Source organism: Hetaerina americana, unplaced genomic scaffold (genome assembly GCF_022747635.1).
Source record: "Hetaerina americana unplaced genomic scaffold, ioHetAmer1.1.p SCAF_6, whole genome shotgun sequence".
In the NCBI taxonomy this organism is placed as follows: domain Eukaryota; kingdom Metazoa; phylum Arthropoda; class Insecta; order Odonata; family Calopterygidae; genus Hetaerina; species Hetaerina americana.
In genome coordinates this window covers 83,309,747-83,324,292 of record NW_027287205.1, presented here as the reverse complement: position 1 = coordinate 83,324,292, position 14,546 = coordinate 83,309,747, and the positions used below count along the sequence as shown (strand labels likewise).

At 40.6% G+C, this 14,546-nt stretch overlaps 1 protein-coding gene across 1 annotated transcript in view; it reads right to left on the bottom strand.

The window, feature by feature from the left end:
* The window catches only part of unc-13, a 114,405-nt gene that overhangs the window by 64,503 nt on the left and 35,356 nt on the right, over positions 1-14,546 (bottom strand). The window contains exon 4 of the mRNA XM_071594263.1: positions 5,613-5,703. Coding sequence (XP_071450364.1) covers positions 5,613-5,703 — 91 coding nt within the window. The remainder of the gene's footprint in view (positions 1-5,612; positions 5,704-14,546) is intronic.

Sequence of the window (14,546 nt, the reverse complement as noted above, 5' to 3'; positions counted from 1 at the left end):
TCATTAAAAAAAAATGAAGAGGGCTGTTGGGATAAGTATGCACAGATATGAGATTTCGACGACAGGTCGGGAGAGTTCGAGGGTGATTTGGAGCGGGAGTTGGAGAAGCAGTTTGGGTGGGAGATACTTATGAGCGGGGAGCTAGAGGAGGGCTGAACTCTTCTCTAACTCCGCATACTTTATAGAGGGAGAATCGGAGTGGGGGTGCTGGAGGGGGTGTTTCTCGGGTGAGAGAGGGGAGGGTGGGTGTCTGTGGTGGTGCATGGACTGGAGCGGGGGTAAGAGGGGCGGAGGAAGCGGCGAGGGAGGTCTTGGAGTCGATTGCCGAGGGGAGGAGGATGGGCCAGCCAGCCGTGACCCAGAGACCCCTCGGAGACGATTCAAGATAAAATCTGACTGATGCAGGCCAATTTCGGAGGAAAATTTATGCCATGCCTATAATTAAAATGATTCTGAGATGCCCGCAGTACAAATCTATCAGTCTAATCGGACGTTCCAAAGTTCCTGCATCAGATTTCTTTTGATTATTGAAATTGACTCGGGATCGTCAGTTTTTCAGAAGACCAATTAAGTTTTGTTACGAACAGAATAAAATTGTTTAGTTTAAACCTTAACGATTTAATGACATTTGAAACTAAGTCTAAGAAAACAACGGTGAGTTTCCTGAATCTTTAGCTACAAAAATATTTAAAAAAATCAAAACTGAATAATGAAGTGAAGTATGAAAAATTACAGAAAAATATTTTACGCTTAAAGCATATTTGTTATCCGCGGTGTCAAAAGCTAGAGCCTTATTAAAAAGGTCAAAAAGAGTTATCAGATAATCTGTAGCCTTGATAATGACGCCTTTACGGCTAAGCACTTGGTCATGAAATGCAATTATTTCCAGCCTATCATGCGTTCCCGATTGTTATGTCTAAGTTTTAAAAAGCTTTGTCTCATGAAATTCCATTTTTTTGACCAAAGAAAAGATGGGTTTTTCATACAATGAAATTTATTTTCACAACAATCTAATCCACTATGATACATGGAAATAATTTATTATTTTTTAGAGGAAACGTTAAATGGAAATGTAAATGATACTTTCATTGAGTGACCCCGTTTTAAGGAAATAAACATGGAAAAAAGGCATCTCCTCGTAACCAATCAGAAAATTGATTACGAACATCGCGGATAAATGTTTCCTCAGTAATCGGGCATCATATTCCTTTCACGACGATGAAACATCCGGAGGAGGAGGCTGTTCTTTGGGTCCACACGCAAGCTTATCCATCCTCGGTGGGGATGTACTCCCTTTGAGGGCAGGGCGGGGAGGGTCAGGGTGGAAAGAGAATGAAAGAGAGAGACAGAGAAAGCTCGGGGAGGGGATGTGGTTTCGGGGATTTAAATTGAGAACTTTTGTGAATGGCTTCCAGGCAGCCGCGAGTAAAAGCTTATGGGTAACTTAAGAAAAAAAGAGAAGAGTTCAAGGTTGTAGACCAGTACCTTGAGCACCTGCAGGAAGTGAAGGCCGGAATGGAAAGACAATAACATTTTCATTAGTGAGAGAAAAATGCACTTAGGAGAAATGACAATGTATAGGATGTACAAGATTTGTGCATGAGATGGGGTGGAGCCCGTTTGGGGCCTGGAGTGGGGAGGGGGTTGAGGTGGGTGGAGGGGAGGGGAGTGAATGGGAGAGGGTGGAAAGGGGGAGAAGGGATGAGGAGGATTACTCGAGGATTCTCATGGGAACGGGCGACAGTGGGTTATTTGCAATGCATGACTAATTGTCGCCATATCTCGGGAACTCAGAAAAGGTCCAACAGATTACCTTCTCCCGTAATACAGTGCTTTAATACGGAAGCTATTTAGAACATACTGGAAATGATGAAGTACAGACTGTGAGCAATTGGATGGATTATCTGCAAAATTACATTTAAAAGTTGTACAATAATAAATGAATAACAAATTTTTCGTATTACCGTCCATTATTTAAAAAAAGTTAGGAATCCATCCACTTAATCTTTACTTCAATACCTTCACTTTTCAGGGCAAGTATTTCATTAGAGACACCGCGACTTCCCCGTCGTATCTGATGAACAGATTCCTCGCGGATCTCCCACAGGGTTAGATTCTCCATCTCCGCTGACGTCTCTTCGACCGACTCGCTCATCATCTTCAGGGCTAGCTCAGAAACCCTAAAGATGAGCTAGTAGGTCGTCGACACTTTGGCTGAGATGGAGAGCTTAAACTTATGGGTGATTGGAGAGAAATCTATTCAGTGTTCCATTACTTTTCCAGTTTTTAAAAACACAGGTATCTCAAGCCAATAGCTCAAGAGGGAGCATTGGAAAATTTAATACACGAGATTTAGGAATTTATTCTGATTGGAACAAGATCAATTAATAGAATATGGAGGGTCTTAAAAGTATTCCAAAAAATCAATTCATAGCTGCATACATTAATTGATTTTACAAAATAGGTACCAAGTATTTTTTTAGGCATCTCTTCAGAAACCTTGCCCGTTGTAGCAGATAATCTGTGGACTCGTTTCCAAGATCCCTGAAAAACACACATAGAATATTGAACACATTTAAACGTTCAGAAAACGTATCACTCCACGGAGTGGACACTTACACAAATGAGCCATCGTCAACATTAAGGAGACATTAAGAAGGTAGCCGCCAGTCAACACACTAAAGACATTCATTTTGCTCAGCTAAAGTCAGCCTCTGCACGGCATCCCAGAGCCAGTTCTTAAGCCATAAAATGCCTTCAAATGTGAAGGGAGGAGAGCGGTGTGAGAGTCGAACAGGGATATCGTCGCAAAAATCATTTTCATTTTAGAAAATGATGCGCATGCCGATTCTTTTTTTCCAATAAGTGCAACTAAATTCCGATCTTAACCATTAAGAATCTGAGTAATAATTGTCAAGGGAAATTATCTCATGCATACGAAAAATTGAATCGAACAAGACTTTATTATTAGCGAAATAATCGGATGAAAATATCCAGAAGGTTATTCTGCAAATCAAATAATTCAACCGAATGGCATTGCAATTGAATTATAATCTATGTAAGGAGAGCAGGAGTGGAATTGAAAATTTTGAAAAGAATATTTAGTCCCATTAAAGAGTGGTAAATTTTACGATGAAAACTGTGTCTTCAGATTATACAGAATTGAATGGGTACTGAAGGGGTTAATGCAAATTTAGAGAGAACGCGACATACACAACGAAGGGGTTGAGAATAGAGACATTGCGATTTCACCCGGAGTTAGCAGGGGGCGTGAAAAAAATAAGTTTTTTCACTTTTAAGAGTGCAGAGAGACTCGAGTCGCGACCGGCCTTAAAAAAAGGGAGAAAGGCAGAAAGAGAGAGAGAGAGAGAGAGAGAGAGAGAGAGACTGCTTCACTTCAGCCTCGGGCTCTGCTTTCATTTGGAAACGTTTCGCCGTTGTGGCGAGTCCTTTTCGGGAGGGCTCCTTTTGCTCACACAGAGGCTTTGTTTAGCTGAGCGGCTCGCGTACGCTGGGTACGCCACACTGACGACAGAGATGGACAGAAAACGGCCTCTCGACTTGGAACACTTAAAAGGAAACCATTATGATGGGATGTAAGGGAGGGGGATGCAAATAGTGTCCACTGAATGTCCTTTGGGGCACATACAAGGCAAAAAGTGTGTGAATCGGATGTCGGATAAAGCGATGCTTCCCTTGCCAGCCCAAAGAACTACGACGGACATATTTAATTAGATCAAAGGAGTTTTATGGTTTTGTTCATCATCAAAGGTTAGCTAACTATATAACCCAGGGCTGATTAAAATTCATTAGAATATAACTTAAACAAAACTTTTAAGTAATCTGGCACATACATTTTATTTTACATGAAAATTATCGGCCACCTCAGGCGTACTTTTTGGTGCCCTTCGTCAATTCCTTTAACTCAACTATAATGCGTACTTCTGCTCACTGGTGACGTAACTCGTGGTCCTCAAAGTGGAAATTACCGACATGGCAAAAGAAAATATACAAATATATGTTACACATTTAAACTAAAACTCTATACCAATGTTATTAGAGAGAAGAGTTTTGGATGTTGATGCCGAAAAGTATATTTTTATGCTACATAACCTTCTGTTACAATCTTACAGTTTTCATAGTGCGCATGAGATAGTCCTTTAATATACACTTACATATGTTAAAAAAACTAACAAAGCTCTATAATTAATTACGGCTGTAAAGGAGAATCAGAAGGGAAACGTTATTCGATATAATTATTGCAAAGTATTAACATTGTGAGAACATGAAAAAAGAATACTCGTTCCCGCTTCAAAACGTCGAACTAAAATTACTAGCGTATCTGCACGTTTTTTAAGAAAGAAAATCTGAGTTGAATTATCTTGGTTTCAATCGGGGCCATCTAAAGACACTCTTCTTCATTCCCGCAGATTTAGACGAAGGCCGTATATACCCAGAGTAAAAAACCAAGTTAAAAGTAAAAATTGTGGATAATTTTTAAAACCAGCAATCTTTAATAGCAAATGTACATGTAATTGGGACGTTTTTAAAGGAATAATTCATTTTCTAATGTATGTGCCACATTGTCACAACAATCAATATACTATCATTGTTAGGCAAGTACCGACGCGGAATTCTTTCACCGGCAAGGGAAGATTGCCCTTCCAATATTTTCAAGGGAAATTGGGGTATGAATTGTTTTCATTTTTCAGTTGATTTCATTATACATGTTAAAAATGTCTCATGACGAGTCAATAAATTAAGGTATCTTTTTGACTCAAAATGTGGCCCATTATAACTGAGGGCAATAAAAGTACAATTTAAGGAATAACTATTAAGCGAAGTTAACCTCTAAACTTAAAACTATGATAAATGTATATTTCTCTTGTTTTTTGATTTCTTGTATTTTTCCGAGGTCTCTTCATTGCGCTTCAAATTAAAAACAAAATAAATCGCTTAATTATTATATTAGTGATATCTTCTGGGATATTGTTGCTTGAAAAATGCGTCACAATATTTTTTAAATAAATTTATTGTGTGCATGTGATAGTGTGAGCTAAATTGACCCATTTGAAACGACAGTGAAATCAAACGCAATTAGGAGAAGAGAAATGATAAATATTTGTTCGTTTACGATGAAAGTTATCTTTTTTATTCAATGAAAAATACGATTACGAAAGCACTACTAAACAATTATCATCATTAAAGTAAAGGGAATATTAATTCTCATGAGACCGAAACTTGAAGATAATACATCGTTTCATAATTACAAAAGAAAAACGTTCATCACGGCAGTTAATCCTAAGTTTGATCGTTACGCTGAAGCAAAATGAAACTCGACCCGTTCACGTGATTGGGTCCATTCGTAAAATGCTCTCAGGTGACGTGCATCGCCTGGAGAGCGAAATGTCATCGGCGATGAGAGGTCATGCGTCATGGATGGTCAAAACCCACGACTGATGCGTCGGGAGAGAGGGACAACTTTTATCTCTTTCCCCTTTCGCCATCCGATTGACGCGTGAGTTACTGCAAACTCCTTTTTAGCGGGCCGTCCGCCGTTCGGAGGGAGGGAGGGAGGGGGGGGGTGGGAATCATTGACAAGGATAACTTACCAGTTCGGAGACCAACGGTATAGATTTCCTCCTGGGTCGTATATCAGGCATGCTGTCGATGTTGCTGTAGAACGGATTGTCTCCAGGGTGACTGAAACGCAAGAGGAATTTTCATGGCATTTTAGAATGATTCCTTCGAACTCCACAGAATAGAAAAGAATGGTGCCACCAATGGAAAAAAAGAAGGTGGACGATGGTGGCGTGTTCACCAAATGAACGGAGCCGAAAATAAAAATGGGGATAAAGGTTTAAATTGTCGTAATTGTCACCGAAGTGGACGACGATGGCTTGGCGACGCTGGATGGCTCAAGTACCTTTGGGACCACCGAATTGAATTATGTGATGATATGTTGGTTATTGGTACAAGTATGTATCAGTCTATGATATTTGCGAAGCTGTGTCCTGTATGCCCGTCCTCATTACATTATTTGATGGCCGCAGAGTACATTTTTAAATACACTACACATTCACGTACATAGTTTTTTACTGTTATTTATGAAAAAATGTCAATCAGTGCATAATATAAACATGTGATAGGTTAGCAGATATTGTAAGATAGGGCGTATATGTGGGTGTGATTTTCCGTGTTGTTTTTTTGCATGTGGTATTTTTCCTTTTACGGTTGGTGACCTAACACCCCCACCCCCCGCCACACGCCCTTGCGGCGGCTTGCGGGGTATTATGTAGATGTAGATGTAGATATGTGGATAATGCTGTATGTGCATCGCAAGAAAAGTTCTCATATACAACAATTTTACGTTAATAGGCGGACCATTTCTGTGCCATAAATTCAGGTACCTAATATTTTGATGGCAATGTTGCACGTTCTAGACTGATTGATGAAGTCTGCTGATGAGAATTTCTAGAAAGGCATACTAGTAAAACACTATGGCGCTGTCGATCAACAACAGCGCATCAGTAAGCAATGATTCGAAATTCGAGGCACTCATGCCCAACACTTGGAAAATCCTGGTTTGATATTTCATAAGGAGGAAGGCAACGAGTATACGAAAACTTACTCACTAACTGAAAAAAAAATTACAATATGTTTTGGATAGACGACTTTAAATTTGAAACAAAATAATTAAAATGCCCGAGCGCGCATGCGCAATCAACGCGAAGGGAAATCTGCATGAGTCCGGAACCAGGCGTCGGAGGATGATAATGATACATCGCTGATGCTTTTCAGTTCACATCAACAGACCTAAATTTCCAGAGATATCAGAAAATAAATTAGCCTTATCGTTTGACGCCAGCAGACCTAAATTTGCAGATGTATCAGAAAATAAATTATCCTTATCAGTTGCAGTGGACTGAGAACTGAGATTTCCTCAGCATTCGGTAGAAGGGAAGAAAAGGAAAACCAGTTTATTTTGAACAAAAAATAAACTTTTCCCTCCACTGCTGGTAAAAAAAAACCTAACTGGAAATTTCAATTTAGAATGAGAAAGATAAGATGGGCTTGATTAGCATAATTTTTGAAAGACTTTACATTTGGATGTGGGGTTGAAATGGGTGCTAGGAAACACAGAATATATGTACTCGTCAGTTCAATGCGTATATATCACCAGTCCCTCATATTAATTTTTCGACTTCATCAATGAATGGGTATGCTAAAAACATCCCCTTCACCCAACGGACGCAATTCCTCAATAAATGTCGTAATTACGAGAAATATCACGGAAAATAATTTCTCTCGGTTCTTAGGCGTATTTTGAACGTGGATCGAATCCTGATAAAAATGAAATAATATTTTTAAATACTCGTATCTATCCACTGGTACGCTTCGTACCTAAGTACTTTCGCTCGAGAAAAAATAAAGAAAATTAAAAAAACTAATCACATAATAAAATGAACAAAACTGTTACATCCGTACTAAAAGACTTTTTTCATAAGGTACAACGCATTTTACCGACTTGCGGCATCATCAGGTACAAATTTTCTTAACTAACAGTGCGAGATTATATACGCACAGAAAAGAGTGGTGGTGGGGAGAGGGATGGAAGGCCCTGAGAGGGGTGGGGGCGATCAGGTGCGTTGAAAGGTTGGTTTTCCCTTTCCAGGCTAGTTTCTCGGAAATGAGTGGGACGGGAAAAATTACTCGTTACAAAGGGTCATGTTGGGGTTGGTGTCTTCTTATCTTAATTTACGGAAAAGTACAAAGTCTTTTAGTATGGATAATAAATACTTCCACGAACTGAAGCCTGAAACAATAGAATAAAAACTGTTACATTTTGATTCATAGGCGTTGACTTTAACCTTGGCGACTCTCATCCCGACCAACTTCGTAATCTGGGCGAGAGTTCCCATCAAAGGGCGACCCTAGATCCGTCCCTCTCGCCATGAAGTGTATCGCGTTACTACCGAAGACTATTTGAAATCCTCACCATCCCCAACGTGACATTTTCGCTAACACCGATGTCCGCGCCACCTTCGCCATGCCCGCGGCTTCAGCTCGCCAGGGACGTAGATTTCCGCGAGGGATCCAGAGCAGCACGCTCCAGACATCCTTCCTAGTCTCGCAATATAGAAGGTGGGTATAAGGGAAATATTCCGGGAGCGGGATGGAACGAGCTGGATCAGGGACCGCGACGCCCTCCCAATCCCAACCACGACGCTCACGAAAGGAGCCTACCCCCGTCATTTTAATGGGCTCAACTCCTTCTCAACATATCCCAGATAAGAGCGCACCAAGGGAGGCGGAGGGAGGGATGGAAGTGATCCGATTAGGCCGAAAGTTGGAAGACAAGCGCCACAAGAGGAGCCGTCGGTCGCCCGGGGACGTTCGATGGGTCGTCGGTGGGGGGGGGGGGGAGGGGGACGAGCAGCGAGGAGAAGGCTGGCGAGAGACGACCGCTTCTCCCGTTCAGAGTGGGCCGAAAGCATCGACCCCCGCAAACGTCACGCTGATTTTTTTCCACTAGGTTGTCGCTGTGACGAATTTCATCCCTCGATACGTTGAAACGAAGCAGGCATGAAATCATTCGCCGTTCTCAGACTCTCCAAAATGGTAAGTGGGTCACTCAACTGAAGTGGCCACCAGCTTAATCATCACAAGAATTTATTTATGCCATCAATTTATTGTCACTTACTGACCTGTGTAGAATGAGAGTGCCCTTTTTGAATAGTCCCTTTGTGTCTATCCTAGATATCAATCTCCAGTCAAAATATCCTCCATCCATCTTTCCTGCCACCTTTTGACCTCTCCCAATAGCCCTCTCCCTCGATGCATAAGACCTCTTCGTCTGTTTACCTCTCCGTATTTCCTCCCTCCTCCGCACCCACTTCTCCAAAGCCTCCAATATACACTCATATATTAGGTAACACTCACGTACGTAAGACGTGGTACTTAATGAATTCATTGTCTGCTGGAATATGATCAGTGACTCTGGGAAACGTGCCGGTCTCGGGGACTCTGGGTACGCTGCGGTTTCGTCACTGAGTGATGGAAAAAATCTACCGTGTTAAAAGTAAACCATTTTCGTTCTTCGGTTGCGCAATCAAAATACGTAAGCACCCTTACGGAATTTCAAACCTCTTTAAGACGACGAAACGAACGGTCTCACAGACTCATTGCGTTATCTACTGGATAAGTCACATCTCTGTCATTGTTGGGCAAACGTTCTAAGGCTTTCTGGGTCAAAAGAGCTGGTCAAAACGCCGTGGAGAGGAAAGATATGACTGTTCGTACCGGTCACAACATTAAAAAGTGTGGTTGCTGCGAAAACGATTGAAATATTGATGCTGACGCGATATAAAATGGGAGCACGGGTGAAAAATAAAATGACGGAACTTTTTGATGAATTTACGAATGAATGTTGTGATGAACGCCCGCTAAGTTCAAGAGATTCAGCCCAGGTCGCTTCGCACGGCTTCCTCGCAGCAGCAACGAGGGAAGAGGGGGGAGATTGCTGAAAAAAGGAAACTCCTCCTAAGAAAAAATAGCCAAAGTTTCCGTTTTGTAAAAATAAGCGCGCGACGTTTCGCCACTGCCCTCTCTCCCTTCCTGCCTGCCTCGCTTCCTTCTCATTTGTTGGTCGGCACTCCTTTCACCGGCGGAGTTCTAGAAAGTAACCCTCGTTCAAGACAAAACATTCTCCCCCCACCCGCCCTTTCCCTCGACCGTGGGTGAGAAATTCCTCCTTAGTTCGCCTACTCGGTCGCGCAGTCCCGGGAAGGGCGGGAGGAGGGAGGGTGGGCGGAGGAGGTTCTAGGGAAGGGTGGTGGTGGTGAGGGAGGATTAGTGTAGACCACGGCGTCTGCGAGCCTCAAAGGTTCGCTTTGCCTTCGATAACATTTCCTTCCCCCCTGCCCTCCCCAACCCCTCACGAATTCGCTAAACAGATTCGAGACCCCTTTTCTCTCTCCCCCTCGCTCGATCGGAATTGAAACTCGTCTTACCAAGATTGACGTGATTAATAATAATAATTTGGCCAGTTCGATTTGTTTCAATTTTTGGGGCATCTCATTTTTAAACTCCCAATACAATTTCGTTAATTTTTTTTACAAAATACAAAATATTAGTTACATCCTTCCTTTTCGTCACTCTCCCCGTTCCCACTTTATCCTTTGTGGATAAATCTATCCAACTTTTTCCTAATCGGTTCCTCGTTTAAATATTTCCCAATTTGTTGGACATTTTACAAATATCCAAGAATACCTTCCAGTTCGCGTCTTTCCTCGGAATAAATTGGGCAATAAAGGACTCTGTGTATTGCCGCCGCGTCCATCATGCATTCACACGTCCCCTCCTTTTTTCCCCTTATTTTCTTGAAGTATGATCTTAACTCCCCGTGTCCCGTTAAAATTTGCGTAATTCCTTCGTAAGTTTTAAAGTTGATTTTCATTCTTTCCTTCACGCAAGGTGGGGATTGTCTAGTTGTGTTTCCCTTTTCTAATATTTGATGTGATTGCTTTCTGATATGATTGTGCCACAGTTGCCAATTTTAGCGATTTTTTCGCTGACGTTAACGACTAGTTTTTTAAAAATTCTTTCACTGACTCTCTTTTTTTCCGCTGCTTTAGTGATGCCTAGTCAACGAGGCGATTTTAACTGTATTTCAGGAACAATTTTGCTATTTATAATGTTTGTTGTACATGCTTCGCGTGGATCCGTGAGGGTGGGGCGATTGACCAGCGAGCCCCTTGCTCCATTCACCACTATTTCCCCCCCCCTCCCTCTTGGTGTCTCCCCATTTCACCACGGCAGGCGATGGACAACACCCCAATTCAACCTCATCCCTCTTTGGCCATACTCTGAGACTCCACATTAAGAATCGTTAAGGATGGTGATGACGTTGTGAGAGAACTTGGGCATCACTTTGCGCAACATTTTATTCATTTGTTAGGTGATTGTTTTCACCAATGGTCATCATCCACTTAATTGTTTTTATATCACTCCCGGTTTTTGGTAAACATTGCCACTGTCAGGGAAAATGATAATTTAAGTGCCAAAACCTGGGTGGGTTAATACAATTTACAGTGGCCAATTTAAAGATAAGTTACGCATACGTAAGAGTACATTATGTATAGTGCATTCAGCATTCTTCAGGTTCATGTCGCCAAAATTTCGTTTCCACAATTCAGAACCCTCCCTGGATAATCGCCGGGCTAGCAATCACTGACACAGCAGATAATTGAAAACAATCCCTGAAACAGAGGCCAATTTTTCAGAGGAGAACAACTCCTTCATTATTTTTGTTGGCTTCCATCCTGCTTTCAGCTGTGGCACGTGCATATTGTACTTCAATCGTTTCCTCACCTTCCTACGCTTCTTCTCTCGCTTGGAGAATCATCTCAGCATATGCTCCAGCCAAAATTGGAAGCAGATAACTACAAACAACACTTTATCGGAATATTTTAATCATTTTGCATTCGAACTTATGGCGATGCAGGAATTGATAAGGCCATTTTAATTCGCAATCTCATTCATGCAACACGATTCCACGGACGGGCGTTGAAGCAAATGATCATTAGACCAACCTCACCTTTTTCTTGGTAAAACGTGATTTTGCAGTTGGCAAACTTCGTCTGAACGCAAGGAAGCCTTTGAAAAGCTCATTTGGACTTAAAAAGGCACCGAATACTTTTAGATAATGGCTTCTACTATTGTATGAAATAGTCTGACCATCTTTGATTCTTGAGGTTGTTCAAGGAAAGGTTTTGCTGTAAAAGAAATAACGATATACTTGCATTTTCTTTATAACATCCATGCAATCAGATGTACCAATGATAAGATAATCGAATTTCTGAAGATAACATAGATATAATTGCGGAAGGTCCACGCGACTAGAATGTAATATCTACACTGCATTCTCAGAAATCATCTCGGTTCATTTCTTCCCGCCTAATGTTGAATTCAAGGCGCGGATGAATGCTTATGGCCATCACTAATTTACACTTGCGCGGTTCTGAGGAAAAGGAGGATATTCTACGGTAAGCTTGCGCTTATCTTTAATTAAGCGAACACTCAAATGAGGCGCATCAAACACTCTAGTTATTAGGTCAGGAGCGGGTTTTGAGACTGCAATAGTTCTGTTTCACGATACCACATTCATACTAGGGCAAAGACTCGATATTTGCATTAATAAGGAAAAATAAAAAGGTTTAATATCAGAGTCAGATGTGCTTTAAACTATAAAAATAATTTAAACTTAATTTTGGTTTGCTTAATGAATTTCATTGTACTTAAACACACACACACACACGCACTGGATTATTATGTGCTTAATTTACGCAGAAATACATACAATTTACACCTAGACTTTGGAATTCTCCAGAGGGAACCAATGTCAAACCTTTCGTTCTTTAACGTGAACTTTGAAAAGCGGACGCACAGGAAAATTAATAACAAATGGCACTTTTTTCAATTATGTCCCTCCGACCATTAAGTTTCCATGACTAATGTTACTGGAGTCTGAAGCCATTTCGCCGCCGACCATGAGAGCTGTTTCCTCTTGTTAGGCCATGAAAATATTATCTTTCCTCATTTGAATTTGATAAAAAAAATAAATAATATTATATCCGTTATTAACGAGCAACAGGTCTTTAAAAAACCAAAGTAATAGAAAATTCCGGTGTACAAAATGCTTTTGCGTCACCGAAAATTATCAATATACAATGGACGTTAAGTAATTTACCATTGGGTTCAACTTAATATTTAAATTTGTCATGAATATGCAATATTAGGCTGCACCGTAGTACAGAGAATATTGAGTGAGCTTCGCAGTTGATAAAGGGATAACCACTAGGCGTAGGACTTAAATAATGACGTCATCACGATGCTTTCTGCGCATATAACACCGTGGCCCATTGATGCGAGCATAGAAAGGCGGAATCTCATTAATCTGGTAACCTTTGGAAAATTGTCAATGAATTGTATATATTTTCCCCATATGGCTCGTGGTGCTATAGACCTAGAAGGGTGCACTCGACTGTCAAATAGGGAATGAATAAACGACCTAATGCTTGAGTTGCGTATATTTACGATAATCCCGCATTATCACTTACATATAACCCCGTTCCGTCAGCACGTACTTCAGCGATGAATGTTCAATGACCAATTAATTAGACCATGGTTTTTAATAGGATTAATTAATTACAGCTAGATTTCAGGTGGCGTAATTCAATTCGCAAAGGCATTTGTAATCGTTGATCCGTTTGAGTGAAGGCGAAGCCCTTCGTAATTCAAAAAGTGTATCACTCCGCGTTTTTTGAACCAAAAAAATAATCCAGTCGTTTCATATTGGCTCCAATAAATCGTCGGCAGCCGTCGTCGACGGGGTTGATCGGCGACATTTCATCAGAGCCATTGAGTGAAAGGTAGGCATAGCACGGGGGGGGGCGCCTGACGATTGTTTGTTGGAAAAAATGGCGATCCCAGACGAGTTCACGTGCTGTCCGGTCGTGTTAATTGCTTTAGAACAGCACTTTTGCCCACTCGAGTCAAATCAGTCTCGCTATTTCCCTCTACAACTCTCAACCGAATGCACCTACAACGCGAATTTTTGTTTACCATTCCGCGCCGGTATTTATTATTTATTCAACTCAAAAGTCTATTTGTCAAAGGTAATACTATCTGAAGTGATAAAAAAATAATATTTTGAATACTATCGTTTCAAAAAGTTGTCCCGCGTAATAATTTTTAGCATGCGAGGAAATAGCCGGGAGTTATGAAACAGAATCGGTGACGATTTTCGCCAAAATAACATATTGGAGCAGGGGAGAACAGCTTCGGCTCAACAGTATTTCTATTCGAATGTTGGTTGAGTGCATTCCTCTATTTTTCCATGTCTATAGTGCTTGCAACGCCTTCACGCAATTGTTTTCGACTTCGACTAACAATATACGTACTCCGCGTTTGTATTACCAGAAATATTTGCAATGTATGTATGTTATACCTTAATAATTGAGCATATTCGTTGTGGATTGATTTGATGTTCATTGATAAATATATGAAATAGTGAGTGTATGTATAAGGCATTGAGAGGTAACGAGGTATTTATGGATGTATCTTAATTCGATAAAAAAATGATTAATGTTATCAGCACTGAAATTTTATGACATTACTTTGGATGCATTAAAATGACTAGCTCTGATTTCCTGTGATCAATTATTTGTTTAAAATTAGAGCATGAATTGCCTTTACAGATGGTGGATATCTAAAATATTTTACTGCTTGACAACAAGTATATAAACACAATAAGTTTCCAATAGTTTGGTCGATTTTTGACATGGGAATGCTTTAAGTACCCGATGATTTAGATTTGATGTTGAATCATTATTTTAAAAAGTGTTTTATTTAAGGTAAATGTTTAAATTCATCGCAGCAAAACCGTAATTCCTTAATTTTGATTATTTTACCTTATATATTTCCATTTTAATAAATTTGCCGTGTTCAATAAGTGTTTAATAATATCCCCAAACATTTTCATT